Here is a 27,500-nt window from a genome sequence, read left to right as displayed (position 1 = left end):
TTTTCTCTATGAATAAAAGTCCTCCACGGCAAATGTAAAGAACAAGAATGTTAAGTGTTAAGCACACACATACACACGCACGGAGGGTAGGATTCTTGTGGTGACTGTACAGTAAATTAAGTGTATCGAGGTCTAATAAACTAGAAAAGAAGCGACAAATCTAGAAGCGTTCACATATATCAGATCAATTCTTGCCTCAAATCTCCCTCATCTGTGGCCTCACGGCGAGTGGCAATGATCCTGGAACACCACAGATGCAGATATCTCCGGGAAGAAACTGACTTTAATGTGGGTTATGTGTGTGGGGGGGGGGGAGCTGTTTCTACGACGAGCCAGTAAGAGGAGAGCTTTCTTGATGCCGAGTGCAATTGTAAACAAGAGATATCTTGGTCCGCAGAGCGAGTGCCTATCCCTCGGGATGGCATCTCCAAATTCGATGGGCTTTGAGCACGAGAGGCGTGTAGAGATATTACATGGTTGACCTCCGTAAAACAACATTCCCAGAGCCGAATTAAAGAGTGTAATGGGTGTCAAGCACAGCAGAAGAGCTAAAAGAAACCCGGTGATGTACCTGGCCTGAATGAAATCGTCTCGTCCTGGCCAAAACAAAAATCTACATTACTACTGCGAATGGTTCGAGCGCCTCAAGCACCTCAGCATGTGGCCAAGGGACCGGGATACTCGCCGAGCTCGCCCGAGGACGCGACTTTTTAACGCCCGAGGGTTCCGCCGCCGCCGAGAGTCTCCCGACGTGGCCTTGGCGCACGATTGCACTTTTTGCTGCAGAGGGGAGGGGGGGGGCGCCGCTGACCGTCCTGCCCCCCCCCCACCCTCCCGCGTCATTCTCCCGACCACCTTTCATCCGGCAACTATAGACGGTTTTGTGCCACTGGTTGATGGCCAACATGACAGAGTGAGAAGGCTATTGTGTGCATGCAGATTATGTAAATGAATGGACCCTTTGACTGCGAAATCGTGATTTCTCACCTGAACGAACCCGTCCAGCCCAGTGCTTCTCCATCCGGAGTCCAGGGGACTTGGAGGGGCCCACCGACCGAGTGGGTCCACCAACCCAAAACCAGTGTAATTAGTGTGTGCTTAGCAATCCTCTTCAGTGTTGAAGATTTACAGAACAGTAGTTCATAAGCATGATGTACATGAGAAAATAGACTGAGAAGTCAAACGGCACCCTGAACAACCACGAGGTAACGGCTGCAGTTTCCTCAGCTGACTAAAACAACCTGCCACCCATAAACACGCTGGTCGACTCCGCCAGTGAGCGGGATAATTAATGGAATGTATCTGCAATCAGATTAATGGTGTGGTAGTCGGTCAGGAGGAAACTTTCTAACTGGTCCTCAAGTTCCTCCAGACGGCGAGATAAGCAAAAGTGGTTTCGAGGTGCTCCGCTGGCGCCCGACCGACCGACCAACCACCCCACCGTCCGGCTGGACCCTTCCAACACGGTGGAACATTTCGCCCATTTTGCTTCTGGATCGACGCCAGGCCATTCCGCCGAGCCCAGGAGAGCGATCTCGATGCCAAATCGGCAGATACTCTGCTCCGACCCGAGTCAGTCCTGCTGGTCCGGGGAACAACCGTCCGGCGTTCCCCGGAACCGGAGCCCATCCCTCGAGATGATGCAGGTCAGGTCGCCGCGCTGAAGGTTTCCAAAGGAAAGCAGGCGAGATCCCCGGAGACAACAAAAAAGAAGTGGTGACCGCGACCAACAATTATGTGAACGAACGGTTGTGGTTGAAACGTAATGGCCTTGTGCATTAATGATGCTTATTTACATTCCCCCACGTTGCCCCTCCACCGCCGCCACGCCACGCGGCCTTCAGGAGCGCCAGATTCCCGGAGGCTTCGACCGGTTTCTAGAGCGCCGCTGCCGCCGCCGCCGCCCGGCCTGCCTGCCTGGATGCCGATCTTTACAGCTGGACACGAGAAGCTCCTCGTACACCTGGATTGACATACAAATCTTTTCCCATTGGAAACAAACTACAGATCCACGATTGCCATTCCAGAGTGGAAGGTGGATCCTTATTTCGAAGAACTACAAGTTGTTCATCCTCACTGTAGTTCTAATTGGTGTCATATATATATATATATATATATATATATATATATATATATATATATATATATATATATATATATATATATATAACCATACAAGTACACAGGTATATACACACACGCACTCCCACACACTATTTCAGCCCGTCTCCCCCAACCTGGTACTATCAAGTGGGTCCACCTGCACTGCTGACCTTGCCCGAAACCTTAGATCTGGGTAAGACCTGCGTCCCATTACCAGGAGCCCCTTCACCCACAGTCGAGAGGGCAACAAGTGGCTTTGAAATGCCCCTCTACCCCTCCCCCCCCCGACTTGGCAAGGGGTCAGTCTTACCTTGAAGAACCAAACGATGCAAGAAGCTCGCTTCTTGTTCGATGGGAATCATGCATATAAACGCTTTCTCTCCTCCAGTGTCCCCACATTAATGAATAGCTGGCCAATAACTGGATTTTACGCACATTCGTGTGTGTGTGTGTGTGTGTGTGTGTGTGTGTGTGTGTGTGTGTGTGTGTGTGTGTGTGTGTGTGTGTGTGTGTGTGTGTGTGTGTGTGTGTGTGTGTGTGTGTGTGTGTGTGTGTGTGTGTGTGTGTGTGTGTGTGTGTGTGTGTGTGTGTGTGTGTGTGTGTGTGTGTGTGTGTGTGTGTGTGTGTGTGTGTGTGCGTGTGTGTGTGTGTTTCTGCGCGAGTACGCAAACATTCGTCCTTGCGTGACTAACGCCTGTTTCACTTGTGCGCGCATCCACTTAGACAAGAACACAAAAACTGGAGGCCGGTTTTGCACGGGAAGCCTATTCACCGGCACGGGTAAACGATCCACTTACTCGGCTCAGGGCAGATGACCGACGGCTAGCACTGAACATAAACAACGTTGTTTAAAAAAAGAATCAAGAAACGCTCTCGGCTTTTTGAACGAATAAACAAACTGTTCCCAAATCGGGGAGATGGTGACGTCTGTCAGCAGCCAGGCACTTCCTGGTAAACGCTTCTCAAGTTCTTTATTTCTTCTTACACACAACTGTGTGCGTGTGCGTGCTCTACTTAAGGCACCAAGCGAGCCTGACAGGGTGTAAACGTACGAGGATATTATGTATAAAGGCATATTACAGCCACTGTGCGTGTGTGTGTGTGTGTCCGCCCCTGGGGTCCCAACCCAGTCACTCACGCGTGAAGCGAGAGCACTCACTACCCCTGAGCCACCCAGTGATCCTGAACATGATTAACCTACGGGAGGCGTTCCCGGGTCGAGAGGTCGTTTCCCGCAGTAGCATCAAAATGACAATATCAAGATTGGTACTTAAGGTTGATTGAAGTTGCTCGATGCATAGGCGGATTCAATATGATTTTTTCAAGAATATTTGCACATCTGTATCAGACCGTCCAAATACTGAGGTTTAACTGTTTAGAACCAATGAACAAGTCGAGAATGTCTCGGTTGAAGATGCCTTGACTACTTATCCGGGGGGATGCAAGATGCACTCAGTTCGCAGATTATATCACACGCAGACATTGGGCAATTTCTTTAAAATCTTAGGGAAGAACTACTTGGTAAACACGGCACTACAAATGATCTTGAATCATTTCAGAATCGTAGATTCAAGGCTACAAATACAAAATGGCACTTACATAAAGATTGCACACATACACAACATATGAAGGTGCCAAACACAAGAAAATATGGAAGAGCAACTTCCAGTCCGTGTTTACAAAAGACAGCCACTTCGAGGGAAACCTGGGAGAGGCCGAAAGCAAAATGAGTGCAAAACCTACTGGAGGCAATGGATGCGAGGGAAGCCATAGGGATTGTCGAGATCCCAAATTGAAAACTCAAACTCGCGGATGAGACAGACGGCCTTGTGTGTGTTCACCAAGAGAAGGTTAAGTGCCAAGAGATTGGAAACTGGCTATTAGTGGACCAGTTTTCAAAAGTGGCGATAAAGAGGCTCCTCTGAATTATAGACCACTGTCTTTGACCTGGGTGGTAACTAGAGTGTATGAAAGAACTGAAAGACAATTACCCAAGAAAGTGATAAAAAAAATCCCGATATAAAATCACTTCGGTTTTTGGAAAGGAAAATGTTTCAAATTTGTTGAATTTTTATGACAGGGTGCTTGGCATGGTGCAAGAGAGGGGTGGCAGCCTATTGCAAACTGCACTACACTTGTAAGCAGACGAAAGTTGACTCAGTTACTTACGCACAGAGAGCCTGTCCGTCTTTGAGGGCATGGGCAAAGTCGAGCTGATCACGGAGACCTTCCTCGGTGGGGAACTCTAGTCTCTGTTCCGTGACGGCCTCCACCCAATCGACAGCTTCCTGGGCACGCTGGAGATCGAACTTGGCCTGAGACTGGAAAGAAGAAAAGGGAAAGCGTATTAACACAAGGCATAACCCACTCGCGAAGTGCTGCTTACTTGTACATAATGTTGGAAAATGTCTTATAATCTTATTTAACTGAGGGTTACAGGATCCAACTCCACTTGATGCGAACAACTCGAAAAGGAAGAGAAGTCTCCTAAACTCTAAAGGGCGACGTTGGGAGGTCGAGATAATCAAATAAGGACTCAACAAGATCTACTTCAATTTTTTTAACAAGTGCGTGTGTGGACGTGTGCGTGCGTGCGTGTGTATACACATGCGCATAACGCAAAAAAAACGCGGGACAATTATTCTATGATGAACGGAAAGGCAGTTGGTGTGTTCAGAATGCTTCTGTGCTTGCGACAAGTTGGGTAAACAAACGATGGCGCTGGTGCTGGTGGTATGGGAAAGCCAAAAGTGAGAGTCGAAAACTGGGGAAGACTTCCCCTCCCCCTCAATCAAACAAACGAATGAATGCATAAATAAACAAATAGACCAGTGCTAGTATTAAGACCAACTACCTTGCTCTTGGTTTTTTTTTTTTTAAGTCTCTGTTCCATCAACACTGTGATGCACAACTTCCAACTAAACAAAATTGTGCGGCGTTATTACGCGGAATGATAGAATCTGTGCCGCTGTCACGAAGGGGATTGATAATAATGGACGGGAAGATGCAGTGCGCCAAAGCATGCAAGTTACCCCCCCCCCCCCCGTGTACCGCGCGGGCTCTCCTGCTACCTCATCCGTCACCTTTGCCCTGAGTGGTGCGACGCCCAAATCAACTGCGAGTCACCTCTGGGATCGAACCTTCGTGCTTCAGAGAAGAGGTCGAAACGCACGAGAGATGGAACTTCCACTCCGTCTCTGGCAAATCCGCCGGACCCGTGTCCAGTCCTGTTCCCACGAGCGCCACTCAATGGCTGACTGAGCACGTCTGCCTGCCACAGGCGGCTGGCTCCTTCTGCAGCAGTGAAGAAGGGCCTCCCGACACGGAAACCCATCGAGGTCCCAATTCCTCCAGGACACCCACAAATCATCTGTCCACCACCTCATGACCAGCCACCAGGGACGTACACTATCCTCATCCTCATCATCATGGGTGAAAATACCCGCTGCAGGTTACTCCTCCCCCACACACGCGGCGCGACATTTTCCTCCTGGGGAGGTGGTTCCCAAGACAGCCGTGAAAAATCGACCAAAAGCAATCCCGGCGTGCCAAAGGGGGGGGGGGGTAATAGGGCAAAGTCAATACGGCGCTGAAAGTGTCAGAAAGTGCAAGTGGCATTTCGAGTGTGTGTGTGTGTGTGCGTTTGTGTGTGTGTGTGTGTGTGTACGCGCACGAGCATGCGTGCGAGCGTGTGCGTGCGCACACATGTATGAGTGCGTTTTACTTTATTGCAATATACAGTAACAGCGACACGCTCAGTGGATTTTGGGTACATCCATAAATTTGAGCTTTGTGTGACTGCTTGCTTGCTTACGTGCGTGTGTGCATGTATGTGTGCGTGAGTATACGAACGCACGTGTGTTTGTATGTCAGGGAGTGTGTGGGTGTATGTGTGAGCACAGCTTTTTTACTTGAATACATTAATCAAGATTCCTCAGGGAAGGTTCATAATGATACGTGACTTCCATCAGCTCTAATCTCAGTCTGATCCCCCCACTTCTGCCGCTCTGCCGACTCAAGTCAGCATCACTAGTCCTCCAACACAGCCATCACGAGCACCTACACAATCTGTGTGACAACACTCATCCTTTGCCTACCTAATTTCAATTTACGCCGACGCACCCATATTCTTCCTGCCATTTCAAAGACCATGACGTAAATGTAACAACATCAGAAATAAGGGAGTGTTCAGTGTGGCAGCTAAGTTATGGCACATGTTTGGTGCCCACCCGATCTTGCAACAGACCCGGCGCGCACACGACGAGAAAACACTGTAACGGCCACATACATATCCACTCCGCCCTGCCGGCCGGCCGGCCCCACCTCGTTCGGCGAGCGAGCAAGCGCCACTCCCAGCAAGCATGTCCTCGAACCCCACTCCCCGGAGCCCGTCCGTCCTTCCAGCCTCCTTATTTCCACTTGCTGCCCACCGCCGCGCCGCGCCGCCCCCATTCATCCATGAACCCAGACATCAGCCGAACGCTTTCTCACCAACACCACCACCTGCCAGACAACTCCCGCCAGACTTTGGCATCGACATCACGACCACAGCCCAATTGATTACATCACGACCATGACCCTATCTATTACATTTATCGTCGTCACCCGCCGCCGCCGCCGCCACACCTGTTTGGTGAAAGTAAAGCTCCTCTAAGCTGGGCATGCCGCGGTGCTCAAGTCGAGAGAGACGAGAGACGCGGGGGAAGTTATCGCAAGATATCTGACCAGATCCACTTGTCCAATGGGATGTGCACAGGGCATGGGGGATGACCGGAAAGACAAACTGGTAGGAAGGAATATGGGCGTGAGGGAATGGCCGGAGGGAAAGAAGGAAGGAAGGAAGGAAGGGGGGAGGTGAGGAGAAGGAGAGTGTGAAGGCCGGAAGTAGAAAAGAATGGTGTGAGTGCGTGCGTGCGTGCGTGCGTGTGTGTGTGTGTGTGTGTGTGTGTGTGTGTGTGTGTGTGTGTGTGTGTGTGTGTGTGTGTGTCTGTGTGTGGGCGTCGGGGGTGGCAAGGTCTGAGATGGAGGGAGACGGGGCGTCAGACAAGGAGGACGGGAGTGAGGGAGGGAGGACGGGAGGGATCACGTCGAGGGATTTACTACGAACGGGGACGAGGGACGAATGGGAAGCGTGCGCAAGAGCAGACAAGCAACAGGCAGAGCCAATGCTGAGAGAGAGAGAGAGAGAGAGAGGCTTTGTGCCACCGCCTCCGCCGCGCAGTCAATGTAGGGCGAGGGATGCTGCTGCGGTTGGCGGGAGGGCAGGTGGCGGAGAGGGGAGGGGCGGGGGAGAGAGGATTTATTCTTATTGCTTAATTCATCCTCGTGTATTGAACACCATTCCTGCATACGGTGCAACATTGGTGCTGTTCTACTATCCTTGTGATGGAGTTGCATTTGTAGTCTGAGACAATCGTTCGAGACAATCTAAGAAATCACATTTGCACCAAGCAAAATAATCTGAATACATTACACAATTCAACATGATGTCCAATCCCATTTGGATGTTTCTTATTTGAATGGTTCTTATTTCTCTCCAGTTGCTTGAGCAACTACAATGTTCATTAGTTATATCATTCGTTATCATGGCAGCTTCCAAACTGTGACTTTTTATTTCACAGCAATTTTCCGATCTAAGAGCACGGTCGACTCCAGAGTCTGAACTCCTTGGTCGTCAAAAGCCCAGTATACTGAAGGCCCCATACACCTGATTCTATCTATTTGTTTATTTATTCACCTACTTGATTACTTATTCACAACTTCACACTTGTAAAACGTAGTGCTCCAAAGAACGTTGGTGCGCTGTGTCACAAGGTTCAGACTCAGTGTAATCCACTACAGGGTTCCTGTAGTTGCCTCTAGCTGCAACATTGCTATATTATTCCTTTGGGATCCAAAAACAAAGGTCCCATTATCGTCACCGGTCACTGTGCCTTATGCTGCAACCATTGAGTTCTCGTCTTTGTAAGGTTCCAACATAAAACCCTGCTTGGAACATGTTCATGTGTGTGTAAGGCTATTTTGAGGTCCATATTTATACTAGGCCTGTCACAGTCTCCCCTGTTAATCCTGAACAAGTCCGTCACAATACCTGCACGACGGGGCAGCCGCAAGTGCCAGCACACTGAACACCACGTCACCAAGGATCCTACATTTAGTCTTTTGAATGGCATGCTTCATTTTTTCTTTTTCTTTTTGTCTCCCCCTGGAGAAGACCGTAGCAAAATGTATTCCTGATAAGCAAAGCTATTTCAGGTCCCACAACTTCTCACTTGGCTGTGAATAACGTGTTACCCTTGATATAGCACGGGCAAGCACACAAAATTTTGAGCTTAACTTCTAGAACGGACCAGTCAGCGTAACAATAGGAGATTCTATCAATGACATCCACCCGTGTTAACTAAGCATAGCAGCTACACGTGGCCATTGCTCTTCCTGTGAGCTTCGGTGTTCGCCGAGACCTGCATATTAGCATCATTCCGCAGTTCTTGGTTGTGTTGAATAACAAAGAGGCAAAACAGTGGGTGCGGGGTTGCACATGCAGCTCATTCTGTGGATATTTTTGAAATTTGGCATTTCTAAAGGTCTGCGCTGCAAACGTGACTGTCTCCAAGTGAACTCTTTTTATACAGGGCAAACTAATTTCTAGTTTCGCCTTTACATTTCTTGTGGAGGCTGGAGTGCCCAATCCCCGTGCGTGGATTCAGCACAACATCCACCGACTCGCTGAACACCGAGAGATCCAGTGCACAACGGTCAACAACTGCTCGGGCAAAACTTAAGTCGAACATTCTGGAGAGCCTTACGATAATACGGTTTTCCTGTTCTACATGAATGTTCAGCCGTCTTAGCCACTCCTCCTGGTGAACAAAAGTAGACAGCAATCCTTACCAAGCACAGGGACACCCATTTGTATTCAATCTCACGGTACACGTCTGGTCATAAAAAGGGTGACAGAGAGGGAGGTTGTAGTACCAGGGGTAAGAACCTTCCTTTTTGAGAGAGAGAGAGAGAGAGAGAGAGAGAGAGAGAGAGAGAGAGAGAGAGAGAGAGAGAGAGAGAGAGAGAGAGAGAGAGAGAGAGAGAGAGAGAGAGAGAGAGAGAGAGAGAATGGGGGGGGGTTCACAGGTGACAAGGTGAAAGATGCGGGTCGGTCGGAGTGACGGAGACGTCTTGAAAGAAGGGAGGGAAAGCTTAGAGGTCGAGGTCGAAACGTCGTGGCTGCAGAATGGGGTGAAGGAGACATGGGTACGGCAAGAGGAGGGAGACAAAAGCCAAGACTACATGTAAGGTGAGAGGGGGAGAAGCGGTGGGAAAAGTATAGGGTGAGGAACGAGGAAATAAGATGGATGGAGAAGAGTCTGGAAGAAAGGGGAGTCATGCAAGCGAGTCAGAAGGCAGAAGAGGGATGGCAGGCAAACTGACAAGGTGAACGTAAAGCGGCAGCATGGCATGTCACCGTAAGAGGTGAATGGAGCCAGCCAGCAGGGGCTTGATGACCGTTTATGGTTGGCGGGAAAGTTCGACGAGACCACTGGAAGGGGCACCCGCACCGGCACAGTTGTCTTAAGGTGTGGCTGCACCTTGCGCGCCACAGCCAGGGGGGAGGGAGGTCATCCTTGTGTTATAGCTAAAGAAGGACGCGTGGCAAAGCGAGCGGTTGTTAAACGACCGTAAAGAGAGAGAGAGGGAGGAATTACGAGGCGTGTGGGGAAAGATTGCAGGTGGGGTTTATATAAATTGAGGGACATGTGAAGGGGAGAGGGTTGTGTGGACGAATTATGAAGGGGAGTGGGGTGAGGACGGGGTTATACAATTGGAGCAGAGAAAAGTGACAAGCAGAATGGGGCTGAGTTCCGGCGAGTGCAGTGTGTTCCTTACACCAAGAAGAAAAAAAAATGTCGGGAGTTAAATCTGACAAAACGGATGCCGGCGATATAAGAGAGCACGGGCTCCTTCCTGGGTATGAATGAATGAATGAGGGAACGGAAGAGTGGAGGGAAGAGGCTGGCCACCGACGGGCCCACCTCGATAATAAATCAAGAGTTTGCATGCACACAAGGCGCAAGAGGCGAGCAGGTATATCTGAATCGGATCGGGGCCTTCCTAATATGGCACATCATCACTGGTGGCGCTGGCGTCCCCGTGGCAACGACCGGCCAGTCCGTCCGAGGGTTCAGCACCTTGCTTAGACCACACCTACAAAGACTACACGACTTCCTGGCATCACGAAAAAAAATGCCCACTTCCGACGTGTGTCATGTGACGTCCATGCAAAAGTCGAAACCTGGACAGTGGCAGCGAGGCTTACTCGACTTCTCTTGTGTTAGTTCTCGCCAGCGTCAGCGGTGAGCCAATTAAAGACGCCCTGATCTTGACTTCCTAATTAGCCCTTCTTGTCTAGACTGACCCGCACCCGGACTTCGGATGACTCCTATTAATTCCCAGCTAACAGTCGACCGTTGCATGATCAACACCATCGCGCGTAAACAATCCGGCCCCTCGTACTTGATAAACTTGCATTATGGGGTCCGCGCGGTTGTCAGGGCTGCTTGCCACATACAAAGCACGACTCGTGGGGCACTCAGCCACGCGTAACGACCTCCTGCCTTAACCCATCAATTCACCCTTCAGCCATTCATTGAAAAAGAACGTCCGGTCCCGATTCTGATCTCAGATTATTTACCGATTACCTCACCTGTTTATCTTGTCAAGCAACACATAATCAGTTCCACCTGATAGCGCTGATCATCACGGCATTCTTCGCAACCTTGCCAGCCGCATTACTTGACAAGGCAATGTCACTCTTGAAACTTTAGCGTTCAAAGTTGTCAGCTTCAGACACAGGCATCTATGCATACCATTCTAGGTGATGGCAACAAGATAACACACTTCACAGACTTTATTCTGCCTGAATTAAACGGTGGGGTTTCTTTCAACTAGGTGGTAAACTTCGATACTGTTATCGCGTCTACGAATGACTAAATATAGCTGAGGGACACGACTCAAAAAAATAATTCTACAACTGTTACTATCAATAATAATAATGATAATAATGATGATGATGATAATAGTAATAATAATAAAAACAACAACAATTGTAATAATAATGTCATTTACGAAATAGCGAAATAATCATCACGCGTGCACTTTCATAACTTCTTTCTGTACCAGATCTTGTCATCCATCGATGGGGCAGCAGTGCAAGCGAGCCGGCTACCTCCTTCGCGCAGGCGCACCTCTTCTCTCTCTCTCCATGCAGTGCATCCCACCCACCCACCCTTCCTTCCTCCCTCCCTCGTTCACTCGTTCTCTGCAGGAGCTCCGACTGATGTGAGTCATTCGGGAGCACGGTCATCTTAGTCATTTCCACCGACTCCTGCATACCAGAACATTCTTTGCCGCCACGAGTTCTCTCCTTGGTTTCTTACAAGGTGAAATATTGCCTGGTTTCGTAGCTCCACCCTATGGCGAAGGAACAAACAGGTAATATACGAATGGTTGGATAAACGCAGAAATTAACATACACAAAGTGGACTGGCTGGTTCTAGTAGCTGGCTAATCTTCTGGCCCAGGGAGTCAGGGTATAAGATTCCTATTTTTACAAAGGAGATGCATATCCCATCCAACAGAGGACTAAGGGAACGATGTTCAAATGTTTGTCGACCTGAATCTTTCCCGCCATTCTCACATTCATGGTCAAAATTTCCTTGTAGCCTCTTTTCTTCTTTCTCCACTCGGAATCACACTTCCGAAGAATAACACGGGCGGTATTCGTGTCCCCGGATGATGAAGATGGGCTGTGGCAATAACGTCGCAATACACACACACACACACACAGTCCTGCTGGTGTTGTGGTTAACGTCGAGGACTAGCGACGACGCATTCCAGAGATCGAGCCTCGCTTAGGGTAGCTTCACTAAAACTGTAAGATGTTTGTGGCCCTTGATCGGGGGATGGAGGTCTGCGTAAGGTCACGGCAGTTCCCATAGATCGGTCCATCTTCGAGGTAGGTAACTGTCGTTCATAAGTAAGGCTATGGTAAATCACACACACACACACAAACATCTATACGAGAAAGGGAGAGAGATTAAAATAAAGTGATACAAAGACAAAAAGATGGCCAGACACCTATCCGACGCTCCTCTCCCTCTTGCTGGAGTTGAAGCCCTTCTTTGGCTAAAGGAACATGTCCACCGCCGCGACAGGCCGTCCGCGCGGGTCGCCGTTACGTGCCCCACTCTTGGAGGCCGGACGACCATCGACGGAGGGACCACGCGTCTCTGCCACTGGCACCAACCGACACACCCAGGAAACGTTTTGGCGTCGACCTCATTCTTACATGGTCCACATTTTATTCGATTCGCCAAGAAAGGTCACTATTGTAGAGTTACATTATAACCTGGCCACTACTGAGGTTAACCCAGCAAGAGGAAAAATAAATAATCGCAGTGAGGATCAAGGGATACGGAAATCCAGAAGGGGTAAGACGACAGTGCAAAGGAAAGGTGAACGTAGGAGGGAGGAAGAAGAGAAAGTGGGTGGCAGAGGTGTGAGAAAGTGAGAGGGAGAGATGGAGGAAGACAGTGGTGAAAACCAGTATAGGAAGAGAGAGAGAGAGATTAAATGGAGAACTACAGAGCCTAGGGCCTCCCTCCATGCTGCAGCATGCATGATCATCAGCACACAGCACGAAGTGTTAGCCTGGAAAGACAAATGGGAGGAGATAATGTAAAGTAGGCCCACGCCTAAGAGAATTGGTCACCCATTCGACGATGACATTAACCCTCGTGATCTTTTGCATATTCAGATCAAGGTAATTTTAACATTTTTCGCTACCGATGCGTTGCCACACACCAGACTGAAATGGTCTGCCGTAAGCAAAAGGCCAAATGGCACAAAGCACGTATGTGGCTGAGCACAATCATTAAGCGATTCTCTCATTTTGATGTGAAATGATGACATTCAAAACTTCTCAAAAGTCACACTGACGATTGTATTTCCTTAAAAGAGTAATTTCAGGTAAATACGACGCTTTTACGATTGTTTTTCCCTTTTCTTTCTTTTAGTGCAGCGACACCTCAGCTAGCACCCAAGAACACTTTATGCTGTACAAACCACTGGTTTTGCATTTACACCTAAATCATCTGAGATTCCAAGAATTTTCAAAACTATTATCAACAGGCTCCCAATTAACAAGCAAATCCAGCCAACTCCTCTGATATGGTAAGCTAATACTAGTTGAACAAAAAAAAAGACGAGATTATTTTGCCAATCCAAACGAATTACACACAACTTCAGTATCACATTGCATACATCTTTAAATTTAGCAGACTCCCGAAAACATCATTTACATCTGCGCCTCTAAATGCGAAATTTATCCAAACGAAGCTCCATATTTCATCCTCTCCAGTCATTAGCGTCAGCTGTTATCCATTACTTAGAATGCAAATAAATTTCTGACCTTTGGGATCTAGTTTGATTTTTTTCCTTTTATTTTCTCAAACGAAGCCAAAATGCAGCAGCAGCAGCATCTGGACACGAGGGGATGTGGTGAGCGTGTGCGACGACATCTACAGTATAAGTGCTGGCAGTAATCTGAGGAAAATAAAACCAGTGGAACGTCTCCACAAACGAATAAAAATAATTTGGAGTAAATGAGAACGAAGTCTGTGCGGGTCGGTTAAGAAGACCTCCCTGATACAATCACGCTCAAAATCTTGTCCACTGCTCCCGTGGAACGTAAAATCAAATCCCACGTCTCCCACCTTTTGCAACTATTCTGTTCGTCAGCCTTTCCCCACCTTCTATGTCAACGACATTTCCTTTGTATCTGAACTTACTTGATCGTTTAGACTTGCAACCTTCCTGGAGGCTTTCTTGTCATTGTGCTAAATATTCGTATATTTTAATCGTTCGACCTTGTTGAATGGAACCGTTAAATGTTCCTCTGCTGGAAAGAGGAACTTGCAATGGCAAAATGGCAAAGGTTGGCACTGCTATGCGAGTCACAAGTTGGAAAAATCTTGCTTCGACACTGGACTCAATGAATAAATGGAACGAGTGAATGAATGAATGAACGAACGAATGATATGTTCAACAGAACTTTTGGAATAACGAAAATGACAATGATGATGAAATTTGTGTATATATTCAACTGAAAGTTATTTGTTTGTTTGTGTGTGTGTGTGTGTGTGTGTGTGTGTGTGTGTGTGTGTGTGTGTGTGTGTGTGTGTGTGTGTGTGTGTGTGAGTGTGTGTGTGTGTGTGTGTGTGTGTGTGTGTGTGTGTGTGTGTGTGTGTGTGTGTGTGTGTGTGTGTGTGTGTGTGTGTGTGTGTGTGTGTGTGTGTGTGTGTGTGTGTGTGTGTGTGTGTGTGTGTGTGTGTGTGTGTGTGTGTGTGTTTACCTGTGCCCGTGTCTGTCTCTGTAGAGAAAATGCAAGTACGTTTTTTATGTATCTGTGTGTTCGTGTTAGTTTCCAAGCCACTACGTGCATGCCTGCTCTCGTGGGTGTGTAAGCATATGTTTAGAGGTGGGTTGTCAGGATCTTGGGCTAGGTAAGGTTATGTGAGAACGTGAGCCGAATGAATTATGATGTACATTTGCCTATGTGTATGTGCGAGTCCGTGTCAACGGGTGAGAAGTACAACACTTTCAAATCCGTTCTAGATCCATATGCATGTGCGAACATATACGAAGATAAAACCCAGGTATAAATGCGCGCGCGAGCACACACAATTATTACGATAATCACCAGATTTAAGACAATACGGGTCATGTTCTAGCTTTACAGTTTATATCCTCAAGTGAGGAAGATTATTTCCGCTTTCGCTGCATCGATGTCCTCCTCCACCTCCTCCTCCAAAGCGCCCTGTCCTAGTCTGCGCGAAAGAGACGATGCCAATCGACGCTGAGTGAGTGCTGGGCCGGCCTTGACGTTGTTGACAAAACGGAGGCGGCCTCCGCTCTGAGTGGCATTGAAATTCCCGACCGGGAGAGGGGGGGGGGGGGAGGCGTCAAGTGATGACACAAGTCGTCATTCATCTCGCCTTGTCGCGATTGTTGCTCTGTGTTCGAGTGGTACCTCACTCTGGCGTAGGAAATGACAGTCGCTAATGCACCTATACAAATGTTCATTGTTTGTCAAAGCGATCATCATCGCTTGATAATGACACGCTCTGCTCCCGGAACCAAGAAAAAATATTTGACTCCACTTCCATTGGCAGAGGCTGCCGAATGATTCCCCTCCAAATCCTCAACGCTAATTCCCCTCCATCACCCTTTCGCAATGAAAATTCATTTCCACCCCGATCCAGTTTGCCTTTGGTTCATGGCACTTTCACCTGCCCTCTGCCTCGTGCGAGATGGAACGATCCCACTCCTCCGGCGACTCTCTTCTCGTCCCTTCCCCCCCTCCCCCGCCCGCCTTTTATACATATGTACGCAACTTTCCTGGTCGCCCTCCCGTTCGGGCGGTCGGCTGCTTTCTCTTCGGTGTCACCTTATGTGCCCCTGGCTCGCCGCCACCCGACCCTTCCTCCTCCTCCTCCTCCTCCCTGCCCAACTCTCGTTTCCACAACCACATACACTGCCAAATCATCAGGTTGCATCCTCCTCTCTCCTCTCTCTCTGTCTTCCTCCCACCTCTTTCTCATGATCTCCCCCTCCCCTCCCTCTACAGATGCGCGCGCAAACAGGGTCAGGAGTGTATCCCGAGGAAGGCTGTTTCAGCGGTCCTCCACCACGTCTGAGCTAAACTTTACTTTGTCCCATGAGACATTTTTCCGCTTTGAAAGGAAACTCCAGACGAGAAAGGCGGCCTCGTATCGACAAGAGCGAAGATTGGGGGCAGTCCAGCTATGTGGGTGGGTGGGGTGCGAAGAGCAATGCAATTTCAGGTGATGAGAAGTTCCCCCAAGACTTCCATTCAGGTGAAGCTAACCTTCACAAGGGGATGAGCAGCGGCCCCTTCCCTTCACCTTCTTTGTGGAGAAATCGATGCAAATTGAAGGTTTCATTATCAATCGTGTGTGCGTACGTTTGTACAGGTGTGTGCACGAGTGTTAAAGTATGTGCTTGTGCGCACATACAACAGGTTCCGCCCCAATTGTTAACGGTGATGTCACATGTTATGACCACTCTCTCTCTCTCTCTCTCTCTCTCTCTGAAAATAGAGTGGAACTGGTCACAAATGCCTGTGGTAGCGGCTTCCGGTCATCGCTGATCCAGTGTGTAACGAAACACTGGTTGCTGCCACATTCACGATAATTCCCCTTTATTTTATCTTTCCGTTTGTGTATTCTACGCTTGCGTGTCAATTTATCAATATTTACTCAAAATTCAAAACGACTTCCTATGGGCTTTAGGTGGCCGCTTGCTTAGAAATTAAACCTCTCCCTCAAAGTGATATGGATCAGTGAGGAAAAAAATGCGAGACTTCAATTGCAGACCACACTTGAATATAAGAACCCTAAGGAAGAGAGTGCGTTCGCAGCGAAACGTCGAGGTCTTCCCCATAGGTCTTACCTTCCATTGTACGTAACGGTTTACTTTCCCATGATGCAAATAAACAATGAAGATTTACTTTAAATAAAAATAAACAATGAAGGATTTACTTTCGTGCTTATGTGCTGCAAGTACGTATCTTACGTGGACCCATACGTCACATTCTAAAGATATGCATTAAGTCCGCCTTTAAGACCGCTCCTTCAAGAGATAACCCTTAGGGGCCTGAAGATGGAATGCGGTGAGGGTGTGAACGAAGAGACTGTTTTAGCAATCTATAGTGTTTGTTTAGACATGACCCCATAAATCATCCAAAGAGTACAAGGAGCAGTTATACTGCAGTGCACCATAGTACAGTGCTGGTGAAATATGGGATGGCACCATAGCCGCTGCTCTCTGGCCCGTGGTGTCTAAGGAATTGGTAGCTTCTACTTCCTTATCAAACTGTGCTATTATCTGCTGTGTGAGCTGTTCTTGTAAGGGCCGCTGCCCACTTGTATGTAATTCTCATTGCACGTTTGACTGTAAGAAACAAAATACACAGCCAGCCACCATCATCATCAACAGATATAAACGCCGTGACAGCTCACAGGCGCACTCACTCTTCTCCAGCCCTTAAGATCTTCCCTTGCCAGCTCCCAAAAATAGCTAGTTATAACATACGACGAGAGTTTTAAAAGTAATACCTCATATTTTTTCATCCTACACCAAGGGATCCGAGGGGATTGTTTATGGCATTGTTATGATGACTAAACATTCCCGCACATAACCTGAAATTTTCATTGGTCTGTTGCAAATACTGACGGTGTGACAGTCTAATACAGTAACCCCTGTCATAGATGTGCGTCAGATGCAGAGATACAACATTGAATTACTCCACGCAGTGGGACCAATCGACATTCACCGGCGTTTGGTGAACGTTTACGGAGCCAAAGCAGTTGATGTCAGCACGGTTAGATGGATTCGTCGATTCCGGAGTGGCGAAAGTACACCACGAATGTGGTTGATTACCCGAAGAAATAAATTCTGGGTCAAAAATGTCCGCTCGTTTTAATAGTCTCACTCCAGTTTTCGTAGCTTCCCCATTTTTTGAGTTACGAGTAGATAAATAGGAGGCATTACTTTTGGAACTACCCCAGTATACACGGTACATCGCTCGATATCACTCGGTGTCAGCACAATTACCAATGTCACCAGGAAGGTAAAAGGACGCAGCACTACAAATGCTGAGAAACAATTTTTTATATCCCCTGTATGGGGGTACTGACTGTACGCTTTATGCAGTTCATATTTTATGGCTTCAGTAAGATCCCCTACACACCAAGTCACTCTGCATTCCTTTATCAATCCCCACTCAACCAAAGAATGCCGATCACTTTTATTTTCTACTCTACTTAGGTTCTGCTATCCACTTGAATTCTTTCCTTTTATATTTCAATGACTCCACCTCTTTGGTGGTGCGATATTGTCGCCAAGGTCATAAGCGGTGTTTATTGCTGACAAAATACAGTCATATGTCTGTTGCAGTCCCTTGATGCCGGTGTCACTTGACGTGGCGGCGCCGGGTGCCGCCAGGATTGGGTTTACAAGTTCAATTACCTTGATAAAATCACCTGAAGACACCCACACCTTGATATAACGACGGCCAACACCTCCCACTGGTTAGAATACTCTCATAATCTTTCGAGTCTAATGAGTCATGAACAAGCCGCAATGGTGACGCCTACTCGTAAGACTCCCTCCTATAAGAAGAAAATTCAGACTAATTCTACGGCCAACTAGGGCAAAGGAATTCTAACCAAGTGTTCCCTTTCTCTCGGGCTTTGATTTACTGCGCCAACTACTACCGGAGAAAGACACTTCCCTGGCTGCCCAAGTCCACTGGGCAAGGGTGGCCCTCAAAGCCACAGCCAGCGAAGCGTCTGTTGCCGTAGCCTCTTCACCAGGAAGGCGTTCTTCGAAAGCCTGGCCATCGTGCCTGCCTGACAGTGCAAGGTTAACCAAGCTAATTTCCAGGTGCATCTGCAATAAAAAGCAGAGCATTCCTAACAGATGATTACGATCCTGCTCTGCATTTGCCAATAAGGAAAGAAGCACTGGTAAATACCTGTCTCACAACAACAACAACAGCTTTGCATTCTAAGGCTACATCCAACTCTCTAACCCTCCTAAGTAGTTACATGTGAACAATGTTTACATATTAGTTACTCAACAAGTTATCACAGAAGAACGCGGTGGCGTGTTCCAAGCAGAGAAAGCCACCTGTTCCCGGCAGCGCGGCAACCAGGGCAATTAGCAATGACGTCATAAAATCAGCTGACGGCACAATGCAGCAGCTCATTACATAACATCCGGTGTCGCGTTGAACGTTACATGACAAATGACGTCACAATGGCCCATGTGCATAGAAGTCGCCACACGACGTAAAGTCGAGTCGCGTCGTCAGTGCAGGACGACACGTACCTTCCGCCCCTTTGTCTACCCCTCAGTCTGTCTCCACAATTGCTACAGGTAACTTGAAACCGTTACACTTGTCGGTTCTATGCACCAGCGTATTAGAGCGTGCACCTGCTCTCCTACAGCCTTGCAATGTCCTCAGTCCACCACCACTTAAAAATGAGCGCGTGGGAACGTGGGTAAATGCAAAAATAAATGTCTTCCCTTGTAAACGCAAAGGATAAAGTTCAGGGCAAATAATCGCGGATGTGAACACGCGCACATTTGTGGAACCGCTCTCACCAATTGGATTATGTAAAAGGGAGTGGGAGTGAAAGCATGCCCAGGGTCAAGTGAGAACACATCTGTACGCCTGCCTAGAAATATGGCATTACTAATGTCATAATGCTTGCTTGGCTTTACTAGTATAGCTTTACGCCCTACATGCAATCGCTGACACACACACAGACGGAATTCATGAACATGGTCTTATCTTCTACATTGCAACTACATACATACGCACACCAAAGAACACCTGACTGGATCATTATTTGTACACCCTATGAAAATACCAAATACATGTGGTACATGTTCATGCACACGCACAATTACACACACACGTAGACACATAAATACAATGTTGGACTCTGGCGTGTGCGTGTGTGTATATATATATATATATATATATATATATATATATATTATATATATACATATATATATATATATATATATATAATTTTTATGACAGTCGCATGCAGGACTCGAACCTACTGCCCTGCCATCATTAAAACAATCCTACAGCGCCTTAACCCTCTCAACCACTAAGGCTTCAAAAAATATCAGATGAATGTCGCTGTCACTAGTGAATTTCTCTCGTAGTTACAATGGCAAAGCGTGAAAGGTATTCGTTCCGGTCCTTACTCCTACCACGGGTGGGCTCGGGTCTTAGGTGAAACAGGAATTGGGGTAGCAGAGTAGAGATCTTTCCAAACACTGGGAATCAGAAAGATTCCAAGTTTTTTGACTTTTGAAGCCTCAGTGGTTGAGAGGGTTAAGGCTCTGTACGGTTGTGCTACTGATGGCTGAGTAGTAGGGTCGAGTCCCGCATGTGACTCATAAAAATGATCTGATTAATGCCGCTGTCACTAGCGAATTTCTCTCATATATGTGTGTGTATATATATATATATATATATATATATATATATATATAATTGTGTGTGTGCATACAATTTTTTGACTTGGAAATTGTCGAAGACGATGGAAACAAAGCTAGTGTGTGCACAATGATCAATGGGAGCACCAATGATGAGTCCAATATTGAAAGATTGGGAAAAGGGCAAGTTGAGCAAGAAGACACATTGGAGTGAAAGATTTGATAGGGGGGGGGGCAGTTAAAGAGTGAAAATTGAACGGGTCGGGGAAGGTAGACAGAAAAGATGGGATGTGGTGCAAAGATGTTACTGACTGGATGCGCTGAGATAGGAAGAGTGGAAATGTGAAACCAGACAGGAGGTGGAGATGCGAAATAGAGAAGTTTGCAGGCGTAATGTGGCAGAGGTTGGGAAAGGACTTTGTACTGCCATCACTTCCGAGTGGCTGAGTGAGTGGTTGACTGTGATCCTAAGTGCAGGCACACGCCATCTGCTCAAGCAAGAGACATAATTTGAAAAATTAAATGTCTCATTTTCTTTCAAAATCCTTAGTGCAACATCACTGCTAAAGCTCAAGGTGCAATGCCAAACACTACAGAAGCAAGTTTTGCGAACTCTGATGTGCTGGCCATCGTGTTCTTTCTTTCTTTGTCTACGGATGGGCTCAACTCTAGACCTGTTCACCAGATGGCCATTTGTCCGAGTTATGTGCATCACCGTGAGTTAAACGCGAGTCTGCTGCAGATATGGCTGGCGTCTGAACCAAAAACGAAGGTCAATAATGCACTTGTGGCCGTCCGTTGCTTCGGGACTCGGGGGGGGGGGGGGGCAGACACTGACCACGTAAACCAAGCCAGATTTTTTTCTTCTGATCCTTCCACTCTCCTTCCCAAACTTCCTCCTCGAATTTTTCTTCCTCTTGGGGCCTCGACCTTTCCTCCTCTTGATTATCCTTCTTCTACTAGCCCTCCTCTTTAGCTCCCTCTTCCCCTGAAAACCACTGCCCCACTCCTCAATCCCTCGCCCTCGTCCTCCTCCTCCTCGTCTTCCTCCTCCGGGCCCTGGAGCCCATCCGCGTCGCAGCCTGTGTGACCCGCGGGGGCAATCACACTTCTCAGATTCTTTCTTTCTTTTCCTCCTCACTCCCTCAGCTACGCCACTCCTCTCCCAACTCCCCTGCTTCCCTTTAGGTTCTTGCCACCTTCACTGTCGCCCCACTGGGATCTAACTCTTAAAAGTTACTGGGGGAATAAATTCATCTTTGCATCTGCCACAACAAATAGGGAGGAGAGCCGTGTTCCCAATCAAGTTTAATGGAGGTGGTTTGGCCTTTGTTGTGGTGCGGGAGGAGGGTTCCCCAGAGTTGGCAGGGATCACCACCTGGTGGCAGGCAGGCAGGCAGGCAGCCTCGTGGTGGCAGTCGCTTCCGAATGAACAACACCTGAGTGTCATGCCACCCCGGTATAAAAGTCATTCCACTAATGTAGGTGTGGTTACGTCACTCTCATACGATGTGATGAAACATCTGGCGTCATCGAAACTATTGTGACGCCATCGAAACAATCTTGACGTCACCGAATCAATTATGACGTCATTCAAACGATCATAAGCTCTGAAAGGGTATTCATCCATCAATACAATGGGTATTCATCCATCGTAGAACTGTCAAGGTTAGACTTCTCACATAAACAAACACACGGTAAAACAGAGCTACCATCATCAATATTACATCATTCATTGCTTGTTTTCATTTCTTCTATTTATTCATTTTGTGTTCAGAATCACATGGCACACATTGAGCGTCCTTAACAACGTCGAATCAACTAAATTTGTCTTGGTACTTTACTTCATACTCTGAACTGACTTGTGCATTTCTCCTCTGGCTGCCACCAGGCGACTTCATTCAGCCAAAGGGGGAAAACCCGGGGCAGCAAATGGGGGCAGAGGCCGCCTCGACTGACCCCCCCCCCCGTCGCTGCTGACAACTTGCATCGACGTTCAGGCCGCCGCCAGGCAATTTCATTCATCGCAACCAAAGTGTCAGCTAAAAAAGAGTGTATCGAGAGAACACAGCAACAGATCTCACGACAACGCGGCTGAATAAACACAACCATGAAGGAGTAGCACAAGGACGTCAAACAATTCATCCATTTGATCTAGTTGCCCAATGCCATAAGCATCGTTGAATCTCCCCCCACCCCCCACACACACAACCAACCAAACTCCCCAATTGAAGGAACTTCTTGTGCACTGGCGGGTCCTTCTCCACAGCGGCTGTTGATGGAGAGAGCGGCATGAAAAGTCAGTCTGTGGGAAGGGCGACCGGGCTCACGTGGCCACTGTTGGGGAACTCTGTTAACAATCACAGCCATTTATGGATGCACCCAACGAGGCGTGATGTCATCCGTGATGACGCCACAGACGTCCGAGCGTAAACAAAGATCGGAACTGCCCGACTTTGTGCTACATGGTACAAGCGTCCTGAAATGCGCTGCGATTGTGCTCACAACACTGTACATAATGAAACTCCTAACTATCACAATTCCATTTTTCGTAACACAGGGTGAGAGAACTCTGCCTACAGGAACATTAAGCAGACGCGCAAGAAACATTACCGGACAGAAGGTAGTGTACCATTAGTGGCAGATAACAAACACAGAACAAATTGCCAGTACATCGTGATCGTGTCCTTTCCGTTGTTCAAGTAGGTACGCAAACTACCATGATTTACTTTGTTATCTAACTGTGACAAGACATAGGGTTGTAGGGCAAGATGTCGACTAAAACGGGGACAAATAAACACGATAAGGAGTATAAATCTTCCAGGGACTGATACATGATCTCTCTCACAACATATTTATGTGCGTACCAATGGCCTTCTCCCTATAAGGGCGGGAGATGGCAAAGTCAGAGCAGACACCCACACCAAGGGACCCGCTCACCCCTTCCTCCCATCGTCGGGGACGAAGCTTCACCTGCACTCCCACCCGTTCACTACAGGTCAGAAAACAAGAAGATGAATGGTTTCCAAACGCTTTTCAAGTGTATAGTGGGGTTATTAACATTAGCTAAAGGTTAAGACGGGTTATATTGACCCACAACCCACCCACCCCGAGTCCGATTGAGCTCACCCTGCTGTCAAGGCGGTTGATTCAAGCTTATTGGATGGCACACCCCCAGCCCCCTCCGAGGCGCACAGCAGTACGGGCGGGCGGGCCGCCCCCTCCCTCTCTCTCTCTCTCTTGTCTCAACTCTGATTAAATCCCTTTTTCAAACAGCTGCCCCCACAACACTGTCATACTTTCATGTTTTTGGTTTCAAAGCTATGCTCTATCACTACAGGCTTCAAATACGTATTTTCTTTACTTCCATCGCGGGCTTGGTGGAGGCTCTCCCAAGTTGACGGTCACATTTAATAAGACTTGTATTCAAAGAGCCCCTATGAACCAACTCCAAACAAAGAGAATAGAACCGTTCACTCTAAACGGCAATACTTACCTGAGACAGTCAAAAACACCAATTCTTGTTCTGCCAACTTCAAAACCGAACAAAGTTACCAAAAAATGTAATCATTTAACCGCATTTAATTTGCACATTTCCTGTGTTGTCCTCATTAATGACTTTACACATAAAATGCCCTTTGTTCCATGAAACACGTGATATCTATTCATGTAAACTTGTATTACAACATCAGCTGAGGAAAAACCTTGGTGAGATTTTTATAATGACAGAGAAGACCAATATGAAAGACTGAAAACTGATCATTCTTAAAGATATTCGCAAACTGCAATCGAAGCCTTCAGCAACATCAAGCCTCCACCCAAGCATGAGTATAGTTGGGATGTCCACCCACCATGTACTATTGTACTAAAGGGGGTGGGGGTGGAGGGCGACAACCAACACCTAGTTAAGCGACCCCACCCTCGGGTGACGTCGACCACTTTATGGAGACCAGCGGCGGCAGCAGCAGCAGCAGGCGGTGCCTGGGGGAGGAGTGCAGTGGCTGCTGCAATAAGGGAAGCAGCTGTTCAGATTTGGCTTGTTACTGGCCACTAGTTACTTGTCGCGAGCGACGCCCACGACCCTGCTCAAAGCTCTGTCCTAGAAAAGCAGCCTCAGCATTATGAAGAGCCACTGCAGTCCGGATTGAACCAGCCTCCTCACGGAGATTCAACCTGGTGGTCGCGACCTTTTAGAGTCTGTGGTCTGGCTAACCACGGGCGTAAGCGGCCTTCACGGATATTTACTCTGGTTAACATCGAGAGATTTTATTCAGCTAAGGGAGGCGGGGGGGGGGGGGAACAAGGCGTCGTCCTTCGCTAAGGCGACGCCTTTCACAGACTTTGTCTGGCCAACTCCCTTAGACCTAATTTTGGTAAATGTATGTGTGTGTGTGTATGGGGGGGGGGTTCCTGAGAGCATCTTTATGGGCAATTCTGTTTGCGGAATAGTATATCCATCTATCAGTGACGTTGATTATCGACTCCAACCTAGCAAGCATCATGATTCTATACCAGTACCCAATTTTGCTGCTGCTGCTGTGCTGCTGCTACTACTACTACTACAACTACAACGTGTATTTTCCTAGTAATATGCTTCAACTTTAAGGTAAACACCTTTAGAGGAGGCCATCCAAACTTTAAACATGACATACTTCATAAATCTTATTCTTCATGACATTTGACGATTTCGTGCCTCCGAACTCCATGTTTGAGACGGTCCCTATTAATCTTGTTAACCCGGTACCTGCTTTGCCATGACTTGGGCTGGGCCAGGGAAAGCTCATACTGAAGAAGCACAGTCGACAGCCAAGGCATTCAGAGCGAGTTCCATCCTTCTGCAGAGGTGTCGTTCCCGTTGGTATAGTGCCGCAGTATCAACGGATTGTTACTCATAATTTGTGGAGATGCACTTTCACTTCGGAGCGTAATACTTTGCAGTCATCGTTATCTCCCGAGGGCAACCTCGCTGCCAATGGTAATTTTATGTTATACTCTATGTGTGTATGTTTACCTACCTACCTACCTACCTACCTACCTACCGGGAAGGGGAGTTATGCTCGTGGTCGTCTTTGTATCTCGCAACATCTAGTGTGTTCTTAATTAAATTCATGTATGGTGTGCGCGCGCGCGCGCGTGTGTGTGTATGTGTGTTGCGTGCGTGTGTGACTTGCGTGTGTGTGTTGCGTGCGTGCATGTGTGTGTAGGCGCGCACGCGCGCGCTCACCGCCTGTTTCTACTGATTTCCGTCGGCGTTAAGTGTTTATAAGTAATGGTTACCATAAAGAGCCATAACACGACCGCAGGTATCTTGTGCATCTATCCGCAGAACCCTACAAGGCTACAAGGACTTGACTGGTCGGTGGAGATAGACTTACGCAAGTAAAACAAATAAATACATACAAGGAGACAAACAAATGTGTGTGCGCGCGCGCGCACACACACACACACACACACACACACACACACACACAGAAAATGACACCTTAAAAAATCTCAGCAAAAATCTCAGCATATTCTGCCGAGCGACCGATCACAGACAAGATTGCTAAAGAACTGAAATGGCGATACATGCATTGTGAAACACATGAGGGAGAGAACCACAAGAGGAGAATGGGAAGGCGGGAAAATGAGGAGAAACAAAGAAAACAAACTGGGAAAAAGACCGGGAATGAACAGTCGCCATATCGACCCATGTGAACACATTGCTAACAGTCAGAATCCTAAGCATGGAGGAGATGGAGATGTACCTCCAGGGACCTAAGCATGCCCAAGACATTATTCGCCTACCTTGAAAAAATCAGAGTCCCCATGACTGATGTCCCAAGATTACAAAGGCTAAAATGGGAAGGCACAATGGAGAGATTGGCAGTAACAAGAAAAGAAGAAAGGGAAAAAAAGGGGGGGAGGGTGTGATTACTCTGTGTAAATATGACAGGCGGAAAATTCACATTTGAATCTGATGGAAGAACAAGAGGATACATGCTGGAACTCCAACAGCCCTATTGGAAAAACGTAAACAGAGTATTTGTTTCCAAAACGATTTAGGGGAATTAAAAGACACCTAATACATTAGGGACTGTAAAATATTTATCATGCCTATACAATGACAAAAGAAGAGCCAACAGCAATGGATAAGGTGAGGGAGAGTAAAAATGCACAGATCGTATTGCACAGGTGGAGAGGTTTGCAGGTCTAACCCCGCGAAAGGGAATCGAGACCCAATTGATCTCATGAAAACAAAAGAGGAGCTGGGGCGCAGAGAGGCAGGGTAGGGCCCCTTGGTGTCTGTTAAACTCACTTAAAAAGTGCACCAAACATAAGCGGCATTTTCCTGGCCTACAATCTTGTTCAAAATTTAACATTTCAAAAGTTCACGTTTCTGATGAGAGAAACCTGAAAACGTGTCGGTGAAAAATAAAAAAAAGTTCCTGAGCAAGAACCACTAGGTCATGGCATTTAGCGCAACGATACTGCCCACAAACACCTGCGCACACCCACAAACGAATCAACGGAAGCGAAAGAAGCCTGTCTATCCTCCAAGACTTTTGAAACGTGTAACTGTACTGCCGACGCCGGCATCTAGGGAACGCATGTTTACAGGGTTGTCCCCAGGGGCGGAGCGGGGGGCGGGGGCGGGTGGGTTGGGCAAGGAGGCTGAGGCCGGGGCCGGGCCTACCCGCACGGATGCCGGGCGCCGCCGCCGCTGCTGCTGCTGCTGCACCTCGATAATGAACGACTTCCGTATCGACTCGACTAACTGCATCGGCACTGCCCGACAGCTGCAGCCACGGCGGATCCAGCGCCAACGATGGCACGGGCCCCTGCACGGAAGAGGCCCTGCATTGGCTCTGTCCGACCTTCCCGTGCAGTGGGATATCTGGCTGACGCAAACAAGGTCATCATATTAAGACAGCACGGCAGGACTCGCAGTAATGGATTCAAATTAGACAATTTTAGATTTAAGAAGGAAATAGGCAAGACCTGGTTCACTAATAGGGTGGTCAACGAATGGAATAGACTTAGTAACCATCTAGTAGTGAGCGTTGATACTATTGGTTGTTTTGAAAAGGTTAGACAATTTTATGGATTGGGATGACACGTGGAAATGGACATGGAACTGTCTATCGTATGCCTTATGGTCTCTTGCAGTCTCCTTCATTCTTATGTTCTTAGGGATGGAGAGAGGGAGGGAGGGAGGCGGCTGGCGTGGGGATCCTCCACTTGCCTGAAGTCCATTTCCTTATTCGATCCATACAGAGCCTTTGGCCAGATTCCGTTGGTTTCAAGCACCTTCAAAC

General features: G+C 47.8%; 1 protein-coding gene across 3 annotated transcripts in view; it reads right to left on the bottom strand.

Annotated features, from left to right (window-relative positions):
- The window catches only part of LOC143032721 (transgelin-3-like), a 197,041-nt gene that overhangs the window by 136,720 nt on the left and 32,821 nt on the right, over positions 1–27,500 (bottom strand). For all 3 annotated transcript variants that reach the window (XM_076197649.1, XM_076197650.1, XM_076197651.1), the window contains exon 2: positions 4,273–4,424. In XM_076197649.1, coding sequence (XP_076053764.1) covers positions 4,273–4,424 — 152 coding nt within the window. The remainder of the gene's footprint in view (positions 1–4,272; positions 4,425–27,500) is intronic.

This window comes from Oratosquilla oratoria, chromosome 14, assembly GCF_046742065.1.
Source record: "Oratosquilla oratoria isolate Oo_2021 chromosome 14, ASM4674206v1, whole genome shotgun sequence".
In the NCBI taxonomy this organism is placed as follows: domain Eukaryota; kingdom Metazoa; phylum Arthropoda; class Malacostraca; order Stomatopoda; family Squillidae; genus Oratosquilla; species Oratosquilla oratoria.
This window is presented reverse-complemented; position numbering and strand designations above follow the sequence as displayed.